Source organism: Palaemon carinicauda, chromosome 6 (assembly GCF_036898095.1).
Source record: "Palaemon carinicauda isolate YSFRI2023 chromosome 6, ASM3689809v2, whole genome shotgun sequence".
NCBI classification, from domain to species: Eukaryota; Metazoa; Arthropoda; class Malacostraca; order Decapoda; family Palaemonidae; genus Palaemon; species Palaemon carinicauda.
Genome location: NC_090730.1, coordinates 5,458,540 through 5,481,039, shown reverse-complemented (window position 1 = coordinate 5,481,039; position 22,500 = coordinate 5,458,540). Strand labels below are relative to the sequence as shown.

The following is a 22,500-nucleotide window of genomic DNA, read 5'->3' as shown; positions in this document are numbered from 1 at the left end:
AGGTGGTTGTTGACGTTCAGTGTGTCACTAGGAAGACGTTCAACAACCAGCAGAGGTGACTTGTTGTGACGCAGTGCGTCAACCTCAGCAACCCGGTAGGGTGTTGACTGCACAACCCAGACGTCTGACTGCCTTCAGACTATCGAAAGACTCTCGAGAGCTAGAGGCTTTTCGAAGGAGGCAACCAGAGCGATTGCTAGAGCAAGGAGAACATCCACCCTTAGAGTCTACCAATCGAAGTGGGAAATCTTCCGAAACTGGTGCAAGTCAGTATCCGTATCCTCGACCAGTACCTCTGTAACTCAAATAGCTGACTTTCTCTTATATCTGAGGAAAGAACGATCTCTTTCAGCTCCCACTATCAAGGGTTACAGAAGCATGTTGGCATCAGTCTTCCGTCACAGAGGCTTAGATCTTTCCAACAATAAAGATCTACAGGACCTCCTTAAGTCTTTTGAGACCACGAAGGAGCGTCGTTTGGTTACACCTGGTTGGAATTTAGACGTGGTACTAAGATTCCTTATGTCAGACAGGTTCGAACCGCTACAATCAGCCTCCCTGAAAGATCTCACCTTTAAGACTCTTTTCCTGATATGCTTAGCCACAGCTAAAAGAGTCAGTGAGATTCATGCCTTTAGCAAGAACATCGGATTCTCATCCGAAACGGCTACATGTTCTACAACTTGGTTTTCTAGCCAAACACGAGCTGCCTTCTCGGCCTTGACCAATATCGTTCGATATTCCAAACTTATCGTATGGTTGGAAATGAACTAGAAAGAGTCTTATGTCCTGTAAGAGCTCTTAAGTTCTTTTTAAAAACCTTTACGAGGCCCGTCTGAAGCTTTATGGTGTTCAGTTAAGAATCCATCTTTGCCTATGTCAAAGAATGCTTTATCCTATTTTATCAGACTGTTAATACGAGAAGCTCATTCCCATCTGAATGAGGAAGACCAAGCTTTGCTGAAGGTAAGGACACACGAAGTTAGAGCTGTCGCAACTTCCGTGGCCTTTAAACAAAATAGATCTCTGCAAAGTATAATCGACGCAACCTATTGGAAAAGCAAATCAGTGTTCGCGTCTTTTTATCTTAAGAATGTCCAGTCTCTTTACGAGAACTGCTACACTCTGGGACCATTCGTAGCAACGAGTGCAGTAGTGGGTGAGGGCTCAACCACTACAATTCCCTAATTCCATAACCTTTTTAATCTGTCTCTTGAAATGTTTTATTATTGTTTTTGGGTTGTCCGGAAGGCTAAGAAGCCTTTCGCATCCTACTTGATTTGGCGGGTGGTCAAAGTCATTTCTTGAGAAGCGCCTAGATTAGAGGTTTTGATGAGGTCCTGTTGTATGGGTTGCAACCCTTGATACTTCAGATCCTAGGGGTCGCTCAGCATCCTAAGAGGATCGCGAGGCTCCGTAAGGAAGACGTACTTAAAAAGGCAGAGTAATTATTCAAGTCGACTTCCTTACCAGGTACTTATTTATTTTATGTTTGTTATTTTGAATAACTGCTAAAATGAAATACAAAATACTTAGCTCATAATAATGTAAACATGTAATGCTGGTCTCTACCCACCCCCCTGGGTGTGAATCAGCTATATGATCACCGGCTAAGTTTAATATTGAAAAATGTTATTTTTATTAATAAAATAAATTTTTGAATATACTTACCCGGTGATCATATATTAACCCTGGATAGGTACGCTCCTCGGACACCCCTTTAAGGGTATACTCGGACGCGAACGACCCCGACGCCAAAAAAAATTCTTGAAAAATCAGTTTTTGCAGTAACCTCCATTTTTCTTTTGCCAAAAAAAACTTCAATGAATGCTTAAAACAACTGTAAAGATAAATACTACTCATCTGCAGAAAAACTATTTATTATAAATATTTTAAAAAATTAAGTAGAAAAAAAAGACCTGACATAAAAATTCATAAAAAAAAAGTTTATACATATATACACAAATCCTTTTAGGAATTGATTCTTGAATGTTTAGGACACATCTTGTTGTATTTTGGATGAAGTCAGACCCATGGAGGTGAAGATCTGAAATGAGAAAAAAAGGTTAACTTTTTTTGGCCAAAAAAATTTGTCCAAATTTCATGAATTTTTTGGGGTACCCAAATGAAATAGGAAGTGGCTAATTTTTTTAGGGAATAAACATATGTTATCCTAAAATAGAAATATGTAAAAAAATCTTCATTATTTTGTAAATTACATTTATATTAGGGGCCATATCTAAAGGTAATTTTTTGAGTACTTAGAAATTTCGTAAAAAAATACATATATTTAATATATAATATGATATTTATGCAGGTAAAAATATACCAAAATATCACAAATTCTATAGGGAACAAGAATATATATAGATAGGGCAGCTTACGCTTCGGATATGTCCACAAAATGGCCGCCAACCACACTGACTCAGACTCCCTAATCTGCCACCTGAAATGTAGGAAGGGTATGTCAATTTCAAGGTGTTATTTACTAATCTAATTATTATTGGATATGCATAAAAATTGTATGGTGGGTTGCTGGATAATTGTCGATTATTTTACGACTATAAAATTAAAATTCTGACCCAAAAAAATTTTTTTGAAGGGAAATAAAATCGAAAAAAAAAAAAATGTAAAACAATATAATATTTTAGCTAAAAAAATTTGATGATATTCAATCAAAAAAAAAGTAAACAAAATTTTCCGACAAATAAACATCTAGAGGAATCTTTACTCTGTGATAGTTCCTTAGTACGTAGTAATTTTGAAAGAATTGGGAAAAAACGAAAAAATGGCAATCACCGGAAAATCGAACACATACCTATATATACGCCATATCTGGCTAAAAAAAAGATAGGCATGGATAGCCAGATCATCTAGAAACACTTTCCAACACTATAAAAATATAAGTTTTGCAACACTACTTGCCAATTCCTTACGGTAACATGACTAAGCAAAAAAATGCAAAACAAATAAAAAGGGGCACTCGCGGAAAAATGGCTAACATTCTAATATACGGCATTTCAGAAAAAAAAAATTCAGCCACGTGCTAGGCAAACCATCAAGGCACATTTTCCGACAAATAAACATCTAAATGAATAATTACTCTGTGATAGTTCCTTAGTACGTAGTAATTTTGAAAGAAATGGGAAAAAACGAAAAAATGGCAATCACAGGAAAATCGAACACATACCTATATATACGCCATATCTAGCTAAAAAAAGAAGATAGGCATGGGTAGCCAGATCATCTAGAAACACTTTCCAACACTATAAAATTATAAGTTTTGCGACACTACTTGCCAATTCCTTACGGTAACATGACTAAGCAAAAAAATGCAAAACAAATAAAAAGGGGCACTCGTGGAAAAATGGCCATTCTAATATACGGCATTTCAGAAAAAAAAAATTTCAGCCACGTGCTAGGCAAACCATCAAGGTACATTTTCCGACAAATAAACATATAAATGAAATATTACTCTGGGATAGTTCCTTAGTACGTAGTAATTTTGAAAGAAATGGGAAAAAACGAAAAAATGGCAATCACAGGAAAATCGAACACATACTTATATATACGCCATATCTGGCTAAAAAAAAAAATAGGCATGGGTAGCCAGATCATCTAGAAACACTTTCCAACACTATAAAAATATAAGTTTTGCGACACTACTTGCCAATTCCTTACGGTAACATGACTAAGCAAAAAAATGCAAAACAAATAAAAAGGGGCACTCGCGGAAAAATGCCCAACATTCTAATATACGGCATCTCAGATAAAAAAAAAAGACATGCACGTGTTAGCCCAACCATCAAGGCACACTTTCTAACACATAAACATGAAAAAAAAATCAATAATATACGGCAATTCCTTACTACGTAGTAAATTTTTACAAATATTGAAAAAAAACAGAAATTGGCAACCGCAGTTAAATACCCAATATACCAATAACTACGTCGTATCTGACAAAAACAAAATCACGCATGGGTAGCCAGATCATCTAGACACACTTTCCAACACTATTTCGCAATATCTTACGGAAAAATGACTTGGCAAAAAAATGAAAAAAAATTAAAAAGGGACACTCGCGGTAAAATGCCCGACATTCTAATATACGGCATCTCAGATAAAAAAAAAGACATGCACGTGTTAGCCCAACCATCAAGGCACACTTTCTAACACATAAACATAAAAAAAAAATGAATAATATACGGCAATTCCTTACTACGTAGTAATTTTTACAAATATTGAAAAAAAAACAGAAATTGGTAACCGCAGTTAAATACCCAATATACCAATAACTACGTCGTATCTGACAAAAACAAAGTCATGCATGGGTAGCCAGATCATCTAGACACACTTTCCAACACTAAACAAGCAAAAGTTTTACGACCCTATTTGGCAATATCTTACGGAAAAATGACTTGGCAAAAAAATGAAAAAAAATGAAAAAGGTGCACTCGCGGTAAAATGGTCCTCGTGGTGATGAACGACATTTTAACTAAAAAAAAAATCATGCACATGGTAGCCAAACAATCCACCAAGACTTTCCACAACTGATAACCTATACAAGTTGCACCATTCTACGACAATTTCATAATACGTAATAACTTTGACAATTATGCAAACTACCTTAGAAGGGTAAACTCAGTCGCGCTCGACCCCGACGCGTCTCAGAAATCGGGGAAGGAGTACAGCTACAGCAATGCACATCTGGACACTACTAGAGCGTGTAGGGGAGACACCTCCTGCAGGTCGATCACCCACAAATTCAGTCACGGGGGTGAGTCACGTGAGAAAAACCTGTTTTTTTTTGACGCTCGGGGTCGCAAACGACCCATCGTACCTATCCAGGGTTAAAGGACCCTCCCTTCCTCCCCAATAGAGACCCAGTGGACCGAGGAGAAAATTGGTTCTTTGTTTGCTTGGAGTACTAAGTACCTGCTCGACAGATGGCGCTGTTGATGTACACCCCCACCTGCATAGCGATCGCTGGCGTATTTTGACCGTAGGTTTTTCTGTCGAGCAACAGAGTTGCAGCTATATGATCACCGGGTAAGTATATTCAAAAATTTATTTTATTAATAAAAATAACATTTTCCCATGTAATTTTGGGGGGATTTTGATTATGTGCTCTATAGTGATTTGCATATATATCCCAGATTTCTGGAGACTGGAAGTGTTGAGATGACCTTTAACCTCTCGGGGTCTTTTTTGTTTGAAGGAAAGAGCAGCTAATGTTGTAGTGCTTGATATGTAGCATGTCGATTACAGCTAGATGATAGGCAAACATAGGAATGGTTCATCATACATACATATACCAAGGCACTTCTCCCAATTTTGGGGGGTAGCCGACATCAACAAATGAAACAAAACAAAAAAGGGGACCTCTACTCTCTACGTTCCTCCCAGCCTTTATTTAAATTTAGCTTATGTTTCGTTCACTGTTAACACTGGGTTGTTCTTTATTTTGTTTGTGTATTTATTTTCTACTCTTGGGTTATCACACTCATTTGATTATTTACTCTATTATTAATGGACTATCGCATAATCTTGGTTTTATTTTAGAGTATGTTGCATATTACTTTATATTGTGTAACATTTGTTGTGTTTAATAGGTATACAAAATATCAATATGTATTAAAACGAACGGAAAACTTGAAAACAAAATTGATATAAAATAGTACAGCCTATAAGTGACTGTGTCGAAGACATGTTAAACTAAAGACTCTGGTGCAAACTATTACAGTTGTAGAGTGAAATTAGAGGAAAAGGAGTAAGAAAGTACACATACATGAAAGAACTCTTCTTGTCACTCAGAATATGAAATACATAAAAATGAATAAAACAGTCGTTTAAGTCAGGAATGTATGATTGAGTCAACCTAAAGAAATCATAGTTGTTAAGACTTATAATTGCATGCAATAAATTTTTTTCACAGGGAATTGATTGTCGGGTATGATTTTGCTGTAACTAAAAGTGCTGTTCAAGATTAGTGTGCTGATATGAAAATAAATTTAATTTAATTTAGTAGAAACTGTATCATACATGTATTTTAACAAATCGCTGCTTCCCTAAAGCAGCCATCACCATAAAACTGATAGGAATAGGAAGATGAATTCATTCATAAAAAACAAGTTGGACAAGGACTTTCTTAGACATGGGAGAGAATGGAAGGGAGGGCAGGCGATGTATCGGAAAGGAAAGAAATATGGCAAAGTACTCAAGTAAATACTTTGTAAATAAGAAAACTCATACAATAATTATTGACACCTCTTTATATTCAGAGAGCGACAGAGCACTCAACCTTCGTGCCCACTTTGAAAACTTGGCATCAACTCAGGAAGAGGAAAGATTAAAGCAACTTGAAGAGGAGAGGAAAAAGAGGCTTCAGGGAGACACTGCTGTCATCCTCCAGGAGAGGAACAAGCAGCTTGAATTGCAGCAGGAGGCTGAGGAGAAGATCCGCAAACAAAATGAAATGGAAGAAAAGGTGAGGGAGGAAAGAAAGAAAGAAGCTTTGAGAAGGAAGCAAGATATCCAGAGACAATTGCAGGAAGAAGAAAGGCAAGATGATTTTCAAAAGAAGTAAGTAAATTTTCCATTTTCGTATACATGTATTGCTAATAATCACTTCACGGTACTATGTACCTGTAATTGATTTATGTAACTTAATTTCATACTTTTGAGTACATTACTTGCTGATCTTGTGCAGTGAAGTTTTTTTTTTTGATAATTAGGTTTTGTAGTTAACACTCTTTCATAATGACTTAAATTTAGGGTAAATCAGATGACTCATGTAAATTACAAACCTTTTTCACTTTTTACTGGCAAATTGTCTGATATGCAAAGTATGTAAGTAGAATTGTGAATGAAAAGTTAGCAGAGCAATATTTTCCTGATTGGTGAGATATCTGAGTGTAGTTAGTACAGTAGCCCTTTGACACGGCTCATATTTTGGTGGGAGTTGGTTATAGTTATGATCAGCATGACCTTTTTAGTACTAAATAACCCCGAGTGCTGGCTCCATGAGATTTCCCTCATTCAAATGTAATTAAATTAGTTTCTAACCTAAGCTAGCTTGTACATTCATTCAGTTCAAGAGATATCCTTAAAAGTCATCGCTTTTAAAACCAGAGTCTAGTTTATAGCCATCACATTAATGTAGCTAGTTTGTAAAGTATTTTGATAAACCATAGGGCTACTTAACCCAATTACTTTGGGTTCTGTCTTGCTTAATAATCTTGGTTGCCTTTCCTATAAAAATAGCAAGATTGTAGTTGTTTAGACAAACCTGCCTGTCATTTAATAATAGCGTCTTGCTGGTTCAAGTAACCCATATGAATTTCAACCTTTTAAAATAATTATTTTTTCACCCTGTAGTCTAGATCTCATAGTCATTTAAGTATCTTGTTAGCGAGGATCTGGGTCTTTAGGTGCTAAGGTGTTTTTGTGGAGGGTATAGGAAATGTATAGGTTTTTTCAATTCAATGTGGAAAGTGAAAATATGCTATTTGAATTTTAATGACAAATTTTATCAATGTCTTCATGTAAGATAAAAGTATCATGAAGTTACATTTTAACCACCCATGAAAAGATGGCCATTTGATCCTAAAAGGTAACAAATTTGTTAGCAATCTGAGTGAGGTTAGCGGTTGTTATGCACAAGTCTCCTACCAAATATTGTCAGAATTTCATAGGCGTCTTTCCTCAGGGACGCAGAGATGCAGAGGAGGAAAACAGACGAGGAGGATTTCAAGACGCAGAAGCAGGTAAGTGTGATAAGCAAGTTGATAAAGGTCCAGAGTTTTTGTTTTAGATCTTTGGATGCAGTATTCATTTGCAGTCACTATTATTACCATCATAATTAGATTTTTCTAGGCTCCCTTTAAATGCCAGTACCTGTAAAATCTCTAGCATTCTATAGTTGTTTAACCATTTAATAATCCCTCCATAAAATACCATAAAATTTCAAGATGTATATCATCTTGAGGAATCGAATGCTAGGGCATTAAAATAACTTATTTTGGATGGCCAAATTGATAACTCCATTTGGAAGAGGAGCTGGGTTTGGTTATGTCCCATAGAGAAGAGGAGGAAGTGAACTTTTATTAAGTGTCTTTTGTGAGATAAGCTAATGGTTTTAGACTAGCGAAGAGTGACACTGCATGGTTTGAGCCACGTGAACTAGAATAGATTTTTATACGATTGCAATTCTCTTTAGATTTTTTTATCCATAGATTTTCTCACTGGAATGCTGAAACTTAATAGTTCTGTAAATATATTTTCATGTCTTTTGATAAAAGAAATGTTAAAAATATGTAAAAAAAATCTTAATTCTATCCAGAATAAATTATAATAAATATAGAAGAAAAATTTCCTAAAAGTTTCCCTGACTAAACACTTTCCAAGTAGGTTGTCAAATTTCATGTAGCATTCCCCATATAGTTTTTAATTGTTCTGATCAAAATTTTCTATTGATATGATCAAGTAAGCAACAGTCAACTATAATTGATTCAGGGTTGTTTTATTTGAGTAATTTGTAGTATTGTTATCTTAGCAGATTTGTCAGATAGGTCAGTCCTCAAGTTTGAATTTAAATCTTTTAAGTAGTTTTTAATGAAATAAAGATACTTTTAATGTACAGTAAGTATAGAAGGATAGGTGTACATTGAATAAATTTATAAGTAAACAAAATTACCATATATAAGCTGAGGTTGTAAGTATATATAGATCTGTTGTTATTTCTATATTAATATTAACATTATAAAGTACAATTACTTATATTAATATTATCATCATTATAATTCATGATACAGTATATGTATATATTAACAGAGTAATAAATTAATACAAATATGATCATGTGAGCAATTCCACAATTGACTTGCATCATATTATGAGTTGTGTATGTGGAATTATGAGTCTCACATGACAGTAAAGTTATATAACCTCTGCCTTAAGAAATCCTTAATTTTTTACCTTTTTTTTGTAGATTTTAGATTTTTATGTTTTGGTTTTTATTGGTTTTTTTATTTTGTAATTCTGTTGCTTGCTTTTAATATGGCTGGTTATCCCTCATTAAGAATGAAGGAAATTTCTGAGGGTAGTTTTCTATTGTTTCTTATCGATAATCAAAAGAGAACAGTAACAACCTAACAACACATTTTCTAGTGAGCAAAATTCCATCCTCATAACATAATCTGTTTCTTGTGGCAAGTCTGTCGAGAATGATATAAACCTAGAAGGAATAAGGCTTAGGGTTCTATTTCATACTAAGGAGGCCTTCTATCAGTCTCGGTAGCACAAAGCAAAGTGAAACTAGACTTCATTGAATATATTTACAGTTCGTCATTCACTTAGGTTGTGTAGAACTCATTGTGAGTTTTGAAACTCACATTGTATAGTACTGAACCTTCCTTGCTGTAGAAATGATAAATGGTCACAAAAGCTGAAATACTCACCATATTTGAGTAGAACTTCACTTTATCAGGTCTCAATTAACCATATTCTTTCCAATTACTTTAGCTCAAACTGCTAATGGAGGTTATTCTCAAATGCAGAGTAAATTTTGTAACTGCTATTTTTTATTTTGGAAAATCTGCTTTATTGTTTATTATTCATGATTCAATTTGAATGTAAAACATGTCAGAACTAATGTTGATATATTGTTTGTATTTAATTATGTGAAATCTGCAACAAATGAGTGTCATATGTTTCCATCATCTAAATAAAAGAGGAGTTTTATTACAGGTTCATACTTAGAAACTATTCCGTGCATGTTGCCATATATTTAAAAGATACTGACTTATCATGAGATCATCTACAACCAATTAGCTTTTGCTAGTAAGTCTTAATAGTAACTAATACATGAATGAAGTAAACGCTACTGACTATTAACTACTTAAGTGCCCTTTAAAGTGAAGTGCTACTGTTTTAGGATTTTCTGGACCAACACACAAGAAAGCATGAAAAATCTTTACTAGCTGGAAGTTGAAATTTTCTTAGGATTGCCCAAGTTTGAACATAATTTGGTTTATCTTGTCAAAATTGTGAGATTGCCAGTTGTACAGTGGAACCGTGAGATGCAACTGAAAGAATCACAAAGCTAATCTTCTATGAGTTGTAGCTTGTCGCCTATTCATAGAGAGCTGCTACTGTCTTCTGTGATAAAGATGTGTGTAATTCGAGTCCAATGAAAGCATTCAAATTTGAGATTTAAACCATTTTAAGTAAGATTTTTTACTTCTTGTATGCATTGGTTGTGACCATTAGCTTTATTTTAGTGGACAGTATGTGAATGTTGCTTCCTTTGCTGTGAGAAGACCATTGCTAAGTAGAGCATGATTGCTTGCTCTCGTTCAAAAAGAGAAATTTTATTGCAGTGTTCAAACCGAAGGACTTAATACGTTTCATAACTGAAACAGAACATTGATTTAGCTTGGCTTTGATGCATAATGCTTTGCTTATTTACATCGGTGGGTTTCATTATTGATATATTAATTGTAAGAAATTTGGGAGTTATTATAGCCAAAGGTTTTGATTTTCTCCATATTTTGTAGGTTGGGTGGTAGGTAATTCGGGAGTTTTATTCCTAGCAGCACCATAACACAGTACATAATCACTTTTTTTTCGCCACTAATAGATGGTAGAGTTTTAGTTCTTGTTACTACGAGAAAGGATTAGTATTTTGTTTTCAATCGGTAGTTTGGTAGCAGAGTCCATTATTGTATTGGCTGATAATGTAATGGGAGAGACATGATTAATTCTTTTCTTCACCAAGAGCTTTTACCAGTTTGATATTTATTAACCCTCTGAGGATCCAATGATACACTGTGGCATCATCCATTCAACTTTCTAATTCAATTTTCAGCTTCTTTCTATCTTTTTTCATTTGTTAGTTATTCTATGAAACGTCAACATAAGTAGGTTGACGCATGACGTCATATCTCCCTGGCCGAAAGTTATAAGCCTGACAGCAGTTTTGTCACCAGAGGGTTAAGTAAAAGCATTCAAACAAAAGCAGTCATATCTCATCATTCATTGAATCAGTTGAATTTTCAGTTAAATTCCTTTCAAGTTGAAACCTGGCTCTTACTTTTATTTTTGCTGTTGACTCTATAATAATAATGGCATTACTGGCAAGTTAACCAAATACTAGAATTAAAATGCACAAAATTGCTTCACCCATTTATCAACCACACACGTCACTTGAGTCAATATGACAAGTATGTAACCAACATGAACACTAGCTATGCTAAAACTACCAGTACCATCAATTATTTATATGAACCTCCACTGATGTTCACATTACTTCTCTCTAGAAGCTCAGTTTTATTGGTATTTACCCTTAAAACTATAAGATTTTCTGTTTTCTTTCCTTTCAGTAGACTAATGCAGTGATTCTTATCCCCATGGTTGCAACCCAAAGTTGGGTCCCCAAGGACTTTTAACTTTATGGGCTTATTATTTCTCCAATTCTCTTATATTATGAATCTTGCTAATCAGAAATTATCACAAGAGTTGTAGAATGTGATGCTATGATTTAGGTTCTGAACATATACATATGGTATACCAATCTGAGGTTAGGTGGCTGTCACTAGAGAAGGTGCTACAGTGTTTGTTTAAATTGCTGACTGAGAATTAGAATTCTCTGGCTGAAAAGAGACTGCTATTGACCCACAAATTCTTGGATTCAGTTTGGTTGATGCAAGTAGCTTATCTTGCAGTTATTTTAGCTGATAGTAATTCCTTAACTTTTCAATGCAAGGTTGTGATCTGACATTAGTTGGGCTATCTGAGAAACTGTCAGCTTTCAAAGGAAATCTCAAGTTGTTGTTGAATAGAATAAAAACTTGAAAGACTGCGTCTTTTCCCTTTGAATGTACTTGTTGAGGATGAATGTTTTTCTCTCAACCAAGTCCGTAACAGTGTGCAATACTTATCCAAGTTAATTGTAGAGATTGATCGTTCCATTCCAGAAAATGGAAGTAAATACAGTTGTATTAGAAACTCCTTTGACATGAAACTGAATACCTTCCTGAAGAAGTGCAAACACCAGAAGCTACAGTAGCAGCTAATTGAGATTCAAAATTATTAAGTACTTTATTACAGTTTCAAAAGGCAAACACTGAGCTCATTTTTGGTAAATATGTACAAAGATTCTTTGAGGTGCAGACCTAAAAGCACTCCTTCCCTTTTGCTACAACTTTCTTGTGTAAGGTAGGTTTTTCATCCCTCACAGTCACAAAGACAAAGTACAGAAATGACCTGCTACAGGAGGATGTTCTAATATGCAGTTCATCATCATAATTGCCTAGATTTGAGGAGCTGGTCAAAAAATCCAATGGCAAGGTTTTCGCTGATTGTATCAGTAGCATACATGTCCAGTAGCCTGCATGAATAATCTTGCTTTACTTCCTCCCAATTGGTAAATCATTGCGTCGTTATACATTGAATTTTCAATATTAAACTTAGCCGGTGATCATATAAGCTGCAACTCTGTTGCTCGACAGAAAAACCTACGGTCAAAATACGCCAGCGATCGCTATGCAGGTGGGGGTGTACATCAACAGCGCCATCTGTCGAGCAGGTACTTAGTACTCCAAGCAAACAAAGAACCAATTTTCTCTCTGTCGGGCTACCGGCAAGACCTACTAATACGCTGTTACTAACTGGATTTGTTTTCACAACTATTTGGTGAAGTACACTATTCTAGTTTTGAGCTTTCGCTATGCAGGGGTTTTATCTTCATCTCAAAACTTGAACTCGTTTTGGATAGATTTAATTAGGGTGACAAAGAGAGTATGGACTCTCTTTCACTTTTAAATGGCCGACCCTTCCCTTAGACGGAAGTGTGTTTAGGTTTTTAGTAATTTTGCTTAACACGTTATAGATCTATATATTTTATATCTCTCCGCCTTTATTAGGCCTCTTCGATTAACTTTCCATTTATTATAAACATATAAAAATAAATTTTTATGTTTTGTTATATGCGACCTTTCCTGATAGTAGGCGGTCCTAACTTGGAACCGAAGTTAATCAACGTTGAGCCCGTTATATCGTATTTAGCCTTTAAAGAATTTAAAACTTTTTAAATTTAATGTTTTATGAAAGAATTTCTTTGATAGTCTTCGTACTGTTTTCAAAGATGAACTAACGTTTAGTTTTTTAGACTACGCAGTTGTTGACGTTCAGGACGTTCAACATGCGCTCTATCGTTACGATAGAGAGAGAGTGTATCACGGTTTCACTTTGCAGTAAGAGTAAATTGATTCTGACGTTTCGTTCATTCTTTCTTAACTTAAATGTTTTAAATTCTAAATTAAAGGAACTTTTTATTTGGAAAACCTTTCAGTTTTTTCCTTTAGTCAAATAACATGTTTTTTTGACGATATATAATTGGGCTCTTCTCTTAGGTGCGAAATCAATAGAGAAAGAGAGAGAGAGATAGAGACGGAGGGAGAGAGAGGAGAGAAAACGTTCCGTTCAAGCGGGTAACGTTGTTCTCATGTTACTCTCCTCCCTAGTCGCTGTACGGGGAAGAAGGTAAAACGTTTCTAGGGTTTTATTCTTGTCCCCAGGCTATGTGCGGTGAGAGATTGTAAACGTAGTTTATTTGAACTAGTGTTTAGTCTCTTTCCCAGCCACTGAATTTTTTATCTTTATATATGTTTTCTGTTTTTTGCTAGTATTAATGAGCTGCATTATACGACTGATTTCGCAATTACTACCTTTTAATGAAGGGTAGAATTGCGTGTTTCAGGTAGAAATCAGTAAAAGTTTCGATTTCAGTGAAATAAGTGCAAAACAGAAAATCGAAGTGATAAAGTGATATGCGCAAAGTGTTACAGTGTTGCGTCCGAGGGTTCGTCTGTTCGTGCCTGTCGTTCACCTAGTCCGGGACCTCTTGCAAGCTCCCAAGCCCAGGGGAGAAGTAATGTCGAACGACTTATGGGTTCGTCAGGCCTTGATCAACGAACAGACGTTTCCCTCCGTGGTTTCGGGCGTATCTACCCAAGATCGCCCCACCCACACAAAGACGAGAGAGCCCATTTACTTCTCGTCTGCGGAAGAGGTTTCTCGTAAGAAACCATGGACCAAGGTCTCGCAGCTTATTAAGCGCAAGTCGGTCCCTTCCGCGCAAGTCCAACGGCCCAGTTGTAGCCACTGGGTCAGTTCGGACTCGCTGCAGTCTTCCGACGACTGCTCACCTCCTAAGAGAGGCAAAGCGGTACCGCATCAGGCAGTCACACCGTCTGTTGCCGCACCTGCTCCTGTAGACCCTAAGTGGTCTTTGCTGCAGACCATGCAGTCTCAGTTAACGTCATTGATGCGGGACTTTCGTGCAGAGAAGGTTGACACTGCACCAACCTCTAGCCTACAACCAACACGGTTGTGCGTCCTGTGGACGCTGAGGCGACCTTCTGCCGCACTCCAGCTGAGAGAGTCCCGCCACCCATGCGTTCCAGTGTACCCTGCCAGCCGCATGTTGACGTTCAGTAACGCACGGAACCTTCCGTTGACGTTCGCGAGGTACAACAACAGTCTAAGTTGTTTTGTTTTGACGCGGTGCGTCAACCTCCGCATTCTAGAGTTGTTTTGACTGCTCAGTATAGAGTCAAAGCAGTCTCGAGTGAACACTGTATGTCCTCACGCACCTGTTGTGGTTGACAGTTCAGTTGTTGACAGTTCACAGACTGTCAAGCAGTTACATGACGTTGCCTTCTGGTCTGCTACTAATGCACCAGTGAGAGACTCACTTAGATAACCTAGCTTTTATCGGACAAGGTTCCTGTAGATGAGAAAGTGCTGTTCTCCCTCCTACTGATATTCCCTTGAGGACTCTGTCATTTGGAGAGGAGCCTTAAGCTGCTTAGCCTCCTATGGACTTTAATTAAATCATGATGATTTTTAAGGATCTTCGTCCGGATCTTGTAACTGCTGCTCCTCATTCGCCTAAACGTCAGAACTTACACTAGGCCTAGCTACTTCGAAGCCATTGTTTTTAAGCTAGTGCTCTCTCGCTCTCCTAGAGAGCGTTACGTTGGCTAGGCGACTGGTTTTTGCACCAGGAGGAGTTTTAGGGATACAGCCTTTGATTTCCCTTCTTTTAAACTGGCTTATAGAGCGAGAGTCTGATAGGACACGAGAGAAGTTCTCGGCTTGGGAGTTCATGCCTCTGCCCAGATAGACTTCTCATTTCTGGTAGACTCGCCCTGGCGCCTAGCCAGAAGACGCTCCAAGTTGTTTACAGGACAACTTCTCAGCTTTTGTCAAGCCTTTGAAGTTTTGCTGTACTATTATGTCACACATAACTAGGCTTTCAGGGATGGTAAACGGTTCCGCCTCAGTCGCTAACCCCGTCTGTTGCCACACCTGCTCCCGTAGACCCTAATGGGCTTTGCTGCAAGCCATGCAGTCCAAGCTTGCGTCCTTGATAGAGGACTTAAATGCGGAGAAGAACCTTCTGGCCAACAACCTTCCAACCGGTCGGTTGTGCGCCCTGTTGACGCTGAGGTAACCTACTCGCGTCTGCCAGTTGAGGTGGTTCCTCCTTCTGGCCAACAACCTTCCAACCGGTCGGTTGTGTGCCCTGTTGACGCTGAGGTAACCTACTCGCGTCTGCCAGTTGAGGTGGTTCCTCCTTCTGGCCAACAACCTTCCAACCGGTCGGTTGTGCGCCCTGTTGACGCTGAGGTAACCTACTCGCGTCTGCCAGTTGAGGTGGTTCCTCCGCCGATGCGACCCAGTGTGGGTTGCCAGTCGCACGTTGACGTTAAGCGACGCTCGGAGGTGGTTGTTGACGTTCAGGACGTTCAACAACCAGCAGAGGTGACTTGTTGTGACGCAGTGCGTCAACCTCAGCAACCCGGTAGGGTGTTGACTGCACAACCCAGACAGTCTAGACAGTTTCGGGTTGACGCTGTACTTCCTCGCGCACCCATAGTTGTTGACAGTTTACAGACTGTGCAGCAGTGCCATGATATTGCGTCCGGCTCCGTCACGCATCCACCAGTGCGACCGGATTCAGCGAGTCAGACGTTGCCCCCTCCGTTGCCGTTTCCTCATCAGTTTCGGATGAGGAACCCTCTGATGAGGACGTTGCTGAACAAGACGATCAGCCCCCAGCCCTGCTATCCATCCAGAAGATGCTGAAGAAGGAACGCTGCCCAGTCAGGCTGTGGATGAGTCTGGTAGGGACACTGTCATCCGTGGATCATTTTGTGTCACTAGGAAGACTACACCTCCGTCCTCTTCTATACCATCTAGCTTTTCACTGGAAAAAGGACAAGACGCTAGAAGCGGTCTCGATCCCGGTTTCCGGAAAGATAAAGTCTTGTCTGACTTGGTGAAAGGACTATATCAACCTTAGAGAGGGTCTTCCCCTGACTGTTCAGACTCCCAACCACGTTCTCTTCTCGGACGCATCGGACGTAGGCTGGGGTGCGACATTAGACGGTAGGGAATGCTCGGGATTATGGAACTCTAGTCAAAGGACAATGCATTTCAACTGCAAGGAGCTACTGGCAGTACGTCTGACCTGGAAAAGCTTCAGGTCTCTCCTTCAAGGCAAAGTGGTGGAGGTGAACTCGGACAACACCACGGCTTTGGCGTACATCTCCAAGCAAGGAGGGACCTACTCTCTGACATTGTACGAGATCGCAAGGGACCTCCTCACCTGGTCAAAAGGTCTAGACATATCACTAGTAACGAGGTTCATCCAAGGCAACTTGAATGTCATGGCAGATTGTCTCAGTCGGAAGGGACAAATAATTCCAACAGAATGGACCCTCCACAAGGATGTATGCAAGAGACTTTGGGCCACCTGGGGCCAGCCAACCATAGATCTCTTCGCAACCTCGATGACCAAGAGGCTCCCAATATTTTGCTCACCAATCCCGGACCCAGCAGCAGTTCATATAGATGCCTTTCTACTAGATTGGTCACATCTAGATCTATATGCATTCCCTCCGTTCAAGATTGTCAACAAGGTACTGCAGAAGTTCGCCTCTCACGAAGGGACAAGGTTGACGCTAGTTGCTTCCCTCTGGCCCGCGAGAGAATGGTTCACCGAGGTACTTCGATGGCTAGTAGACGTTCCCAGAACACTTCCCCTAAGGGTGGACCTTCTACGTCAGCCACGCGTAAAGAAGGTACACCAAGGCCTCCACGCTCTTCGTCTGATTGCCTTCAGACTATCGAAAGACTCTCGAGAGCTAGAGGCTTTTCGAAGGAGGCAGCCAGAGCGATTGCTAGAGCAAGGAGAACATCCACCCTTAGAGTCTACTAATCGAAGTGGGAAATCTTCCGAAACTGGTGCAAGTCAGTATCCGTATCCTCGACCAGTACCTCTGTAACTCAAATAGCTGACTTTCTCTTATATCTGAGGAAAGAACGATCTCTTTCAGCTCCCACTATCAAGGGTTACAGAAGCATGTTGGCATCAGTCTTCCGTCACAGAGGCTTAGATCTTTCCAACAATAAAGATCTACAGGACCTCCTTAAGTCTTTTGAGACCACGAAGGAGCGTCGTTTGGTTACACCTGGTTGGAATTTAGACGTGGTACTAAGATTCCTTATGTCAGACAGGTTCGAACCGCTACAATCAGCCTCCCTTAAAGATCTCACCTTAAAGACTCTTTTCCTGGTATGCTTAGCCACAGCTAAAAGAGTCAGTGAGATTCATGCCTTCAGCAAGAACATCGGATTCTCATCCGAAACGGCTACATGTTCTACAACTTGGTTTTCTAGCCAAACACGAGCTGCCTTCTCGGCCTTGACCAATATCGTTCGATATTCCAAACTTATCGTATGGTTGGAAATGAACTAGAAAGAGTCTTATGTCCTGTAAGAGCTTTTAAGTTCTATTTAAAAACCTTTACGAGGCCCGTCTGAAGCTTTATGGTGTTCAGTTAAGAATCCATCTTTGCCTATGTCAAAGAATGCTTTATCCTATTTTATCAGACTGTTAATACGAGAAGCTCATTCCCATCTGAATGAGGAAGACCAAGCTTTGCTGAAGGTAAGGACACACGAAGTTAGAGCTGTCGCAACTTCCGTGGCCTTTAAACAAAATAGATCTCTGCAAAGTATAATCGACGCAACCTATTGGAAAAGCAAATCAGTGTTCGCGTCTTTTTATCTTAAGAATGTCCAGTCTCTTTACGAGAACTGCTACACTCTGGGACCATTCGTAGCAACGAGTGCAGTAGTGGGTGAGGGCTCAACCACTACATTCCCCTAATTCCATAACCTTTTTAATCTTTTTCTTGAAATGTTTTATTATTGTTTTTGGGTTGTCCGGAAGGCTAAGAAGCCTTTCGCATCCTACTTGATTTGGCGGGTGGTCAAAGTCATTTCTTGAGAAGCGCCTAGATTAGAGGTTTTGATGAGGTCCTGTTGTATGGGTTGCAACCCTTGATACTTCAGATCCTAGGGGTCGCTCAGCATCCTAAGAGGATCGCGAGGCTCCGTAAGGAAGACGTACTTAAAAAGGCAGAGTAATTGTTCAAGTCGACTTCCTTACCAGGTACTTATTTATTTTATGTTTGTTATTTTGAATAACTGCTAAAATGAAATACAAAATACTTAGCTCATAATAATGTAAACATGTAATGCTGGTCTCTACCCACCCCCCTGGGTGTGAATCAGCTTATATGATCACCGGCTAAGTTTAATATTGAAAAATGTTATTTTTATTAATAAAATAAATTTTTGAATATACTTACCCGGTGATCATATATTAAAGGACCCTCCCTTCCTCCCCAATAGAGACCCAGTGGACTGAGGAGTAAATTGGTTCTTTGTTTACTTGGAGTACTAAGTACCTGCTCGACAGATGGCGCTGTTGATGTACACCCCCACCTGCATAGCGATCGCTGGCGTATTTTGACCGTAGGTTTTTCTGTCGAGCAACAGAGTTGCAGCTTATATGATCACCGGGTAAGTATATTCAAAAATTTATTTTATTAATAAAAATAACATTTTTATATCACGAAACAAAAACATCTTGGTTTTCTTTATGCTAGTTAATGTATTGTTTCTTTCTCATGGATCATTAATATGCAGATGTGCTACTTGCATTAACTCTTTGATAACTACGCAGTTAATTAGTGTTGTTTGTTCCCAGAACTTGGCTCCCTAGTGCTAGCGAGAAATCGGGATTTTTCTTTTTCTTTTTTTTTAAATCGCTTAATGGCCATAATATTTGAGCTATAACATTCAATTTGGTTTCATATTTTTCTAAATAGTTATATTTTAGAATATAATCAAAATACAGTACCATAGAACTTGTCTATGATAAATTTACAACTATAATCATAAAATTTTTTCTTTAAATTGTAGTTTGTTCTTTAATGGATTTTATATGATTATCAAAGGGTTATATCTACCCTAAATATACCAAAATATATGCACATGTGTTTCTTACTCTTAGCAGAGAAAAGAGAAAATTGCCACCGACATGCAATGTACAGTATGTTCAACTAAGGTTTGAACAATCCTTCAATGGTTGCTATTAACCACTTGATTGCATCGTTACAGCACTTTACCATAGGGATAAGTCTATTGAAAGAAAAAAAAGGAAGTTTTATAGTTTGGGTGTAATTGTCGGTAAAACCATACTTAGAGAGAGAACACCAGGGGAGTATAGAAATAACTAATTTTATTATAAAAATTCTATTGCTTATGATATTCAGATATTTACTTAAATATTTGCCTCACTGGCAGTACTCCAGACTTTCAAGTAATAGATATTCGAAGTGTTATTACATTTAACATATCACCATATAAAGGAATTCGGGGCATTAACCTCAGTTTTACCTTAGATTTCTTGATAAATTTAGGAGCAATCTTACACTATCTATTATCTGGAACCAAGAAAAAAAATTGTGAAATTTATCTTCCACCTTATTGAAGAAAGACTTACTTGCTGAAACGTATAATATTGTGTGCTTTGTTGACTCACTGCTGTTGATGCTCTATATTGTTTGTTTTGATTCATCAAGACAAGGAAGTATAACTTAGATTTCTTGATTTTATCCTTAGGATGAAATTGTATTTGCTTTTTTAATGTAAGTTTTACTTTGTCATGTTCAAAGCTTCAAACTTTAATGCTTATATGCTATACTTTATTTCACTTATTTTTTATATATTCTACTATGGTGTAGTATACTGTACAGTACTATGGTGAGCTGTGATAGAGCATCACGATTACCATAGGGTACAGTTTAGTCGTTTATTATCACATTATAGCACAGTGGGCACTCAACCTATGTAGACATAAGCATCTTAACATAGTGCGTAGTGGGAATTTTGATTTTAGCCTGAAATTGTTAATGAAATATATAAATTTTCTTTAAAGAGACTACAGTAACTGATCTGAAATGTTATATTAAAACTGTTGGTCAAATTTATATACTCATAAGAATTGCTGAATGGATTTATTTATCAATGTGAGGGGAAATGTGTCAAGAAGAATAGTGTTGTAATTTTAAAGTTAACTTGATAAATGTATACAGTAATGAAGAGTTGAAAGGTAAAAGAGGGTAAGGGTTATTTAGAATTTAGGGGCCAAAAAGAATCTGCCAAGAACCTTCAATACAGCATTGCTTACAATATCTGAGCATGAAAATTATGGAACTCAGTTTTTGACTGTCCGACACTATTCACAGTACCGTCTTTGCGCTATAGTTTTTGAGATATTTTGCATAGTTGTTATGGGCCACTGCAGAAAGCTGAAACTGCAAGATAGATCCATGTACGTTGAGAATCCACTGTACTATATATTTCTATAATAGGTTTTCCTTCTTCCTCTTCGCCCTCCGCCTCCTCCTTCCTTTTCAGAGAGTATAAAATGCCAGTTTCATCTTATCAGTCAGTAACATTATGGTGGTAACGACAGCATCATCTTCTTTAACGCCTTTGATATTGCTAAAGATGAGTTTTTTGTTGTTTGATGTTTCAGAAATCAAGTTTATATATATTAATTTTTGTTTAAGGTTTCATGTTATGCAGCTAAATGAAAATATTTTGCAATGTGAGAATTGTAGAAAAAGGAAGTAGTATTATTCATCTACCTGTCATTAAATGGTTATTTATGTCTCTATGCAGAAAGGACTAAAGCTAATTCCAGGAGATATGGTTAGATAATGTTTTTTAGTGCTTGTTGAATTTCATCGTATACTGTTCTAACAATACTTATAATTTTTTTTTTCTTCATTATAATCATATATTGAGAGCACAGGAAGTACATTTCATAAGTTATTTTTAGTAATTGTCTAAAATAACAGTTAGATCATGAATGATGAAATATTATATTGTTCATCGTATGAGGTCAGTACAAAAATGCCATGGGACAGATTTATTACTATCTGTAAATACCTGAACCAGGTCTTCATCTTCCATGTATACCATTTGCATTTAGGATTATTTTATGATTTGTAGTTAATTAGGACTTTTGTCAAATTCTAATCAAGAGAGAAGGTGAAAATCTATTAGATAGTTACTACAGGGAAATGCAGACTGTCAGGAAAGTAAAATACAGTATGATTTACCAGACATTACCTATAGTTAGTACTGGATTAGAATAAAAGATGAATTGCCTTTTTTAGAACTAGACCAGCATGGTAATTTTTAGTTAGTGTAGAAGTGTCGTAACAATATTGTAGAAAATACATTTTGTTGATCTTCAATGTTAGCAATCTGATAGTAGAATAAGTCTTGTAAGGTGGGCAGTCATGTAGATATCTGCTAATTTACATTTTTTGTTAGATTTTCAAATGAAGGGGAAACTTTCAGAGGATTTTCTAAAATCTGAAGTTCTTTCTTTGTAGCTGTTATGAACATGTGAAGGAAGATGTATTTACCTTTTGAACTTTATAAATTGAAATATATTTTCTTGGATAATTTCTCATTTGATTGGTTTTATTTTCTCAAATTTAAAGGGTTTCATCTTAAACCCATTTTTATAAGAATTGGGATTAAATGAAAATGTCAAATTTACCTTTATAAAAATCAGCTTTTCCTGATATTGGCAAGTTCAAAACTACTGCATTTAACTTTGAAAAAAAAAAATGCGTAGATCAATATCTTGAAATATTTTCATTATTTTTATGCTGGAAGGACCCGTATAAGGTAATGAGATTGCAAAAAAGGTAATGGCATTGCAGAATCGGTAATGAAGTTAACTTAACTTGCAGACTTTCCGTTTTTTAAATGTACTTTATGATTGATTTAGATCTCTATTGAAACCTCCAAAGAATGGTCATTTTTCAATATTAAACTTAGCCGGTGATTATATAAGCTGCAGCTCTGCTGCCCGACAGAAAAACTCTACGTTCAAAATACGCCAGCGATCGCTATGCAGGTAGGGGGTGTACATCAACAGCGCCATCTGTCGAGCAGGTACTCAGTACTCAATGTAAACACAGAACCAATTTTCTCTCTGTCGTGCCACCGGCAAGACCTACTAAATTCGCTATTGCTTACTGGATTGGTTTTCAC

The 22,500-nt window shown here is 37.5% G+C and overlaps 1 protein-coding gene across 6 annotated transcripts in view; it reads left to right on the top strand.

Annotated features, from left to right (window-relative positions):
* Nucleotides 1-22,500, top strand: part of LOC137642399 (src substrate protein p85-like) — an 86,248-nt gene that overhangs the window by 27,584 nt on the left and 36,164 nt on the right. For all 6 annotated transcript variants that reach the window (XM_068374925.1, XM_068374928.1, XM_068374926.1 and 3 more), the window contains 2 exons: nucleotides 6,282-6,582; nucleotides 7,709-7,766. In XM_068374925.1, the coding sequence (XP_068231026.1) occupies nucleotides 6,282-6,582; nucleotides 7,709-7,766 (359 nt within the window). The remainder of the gene's footprint in view (nucleotides 1-6,281; nucleotides 6,583-7,708; nucleotides 7,767-22,500) is intronic.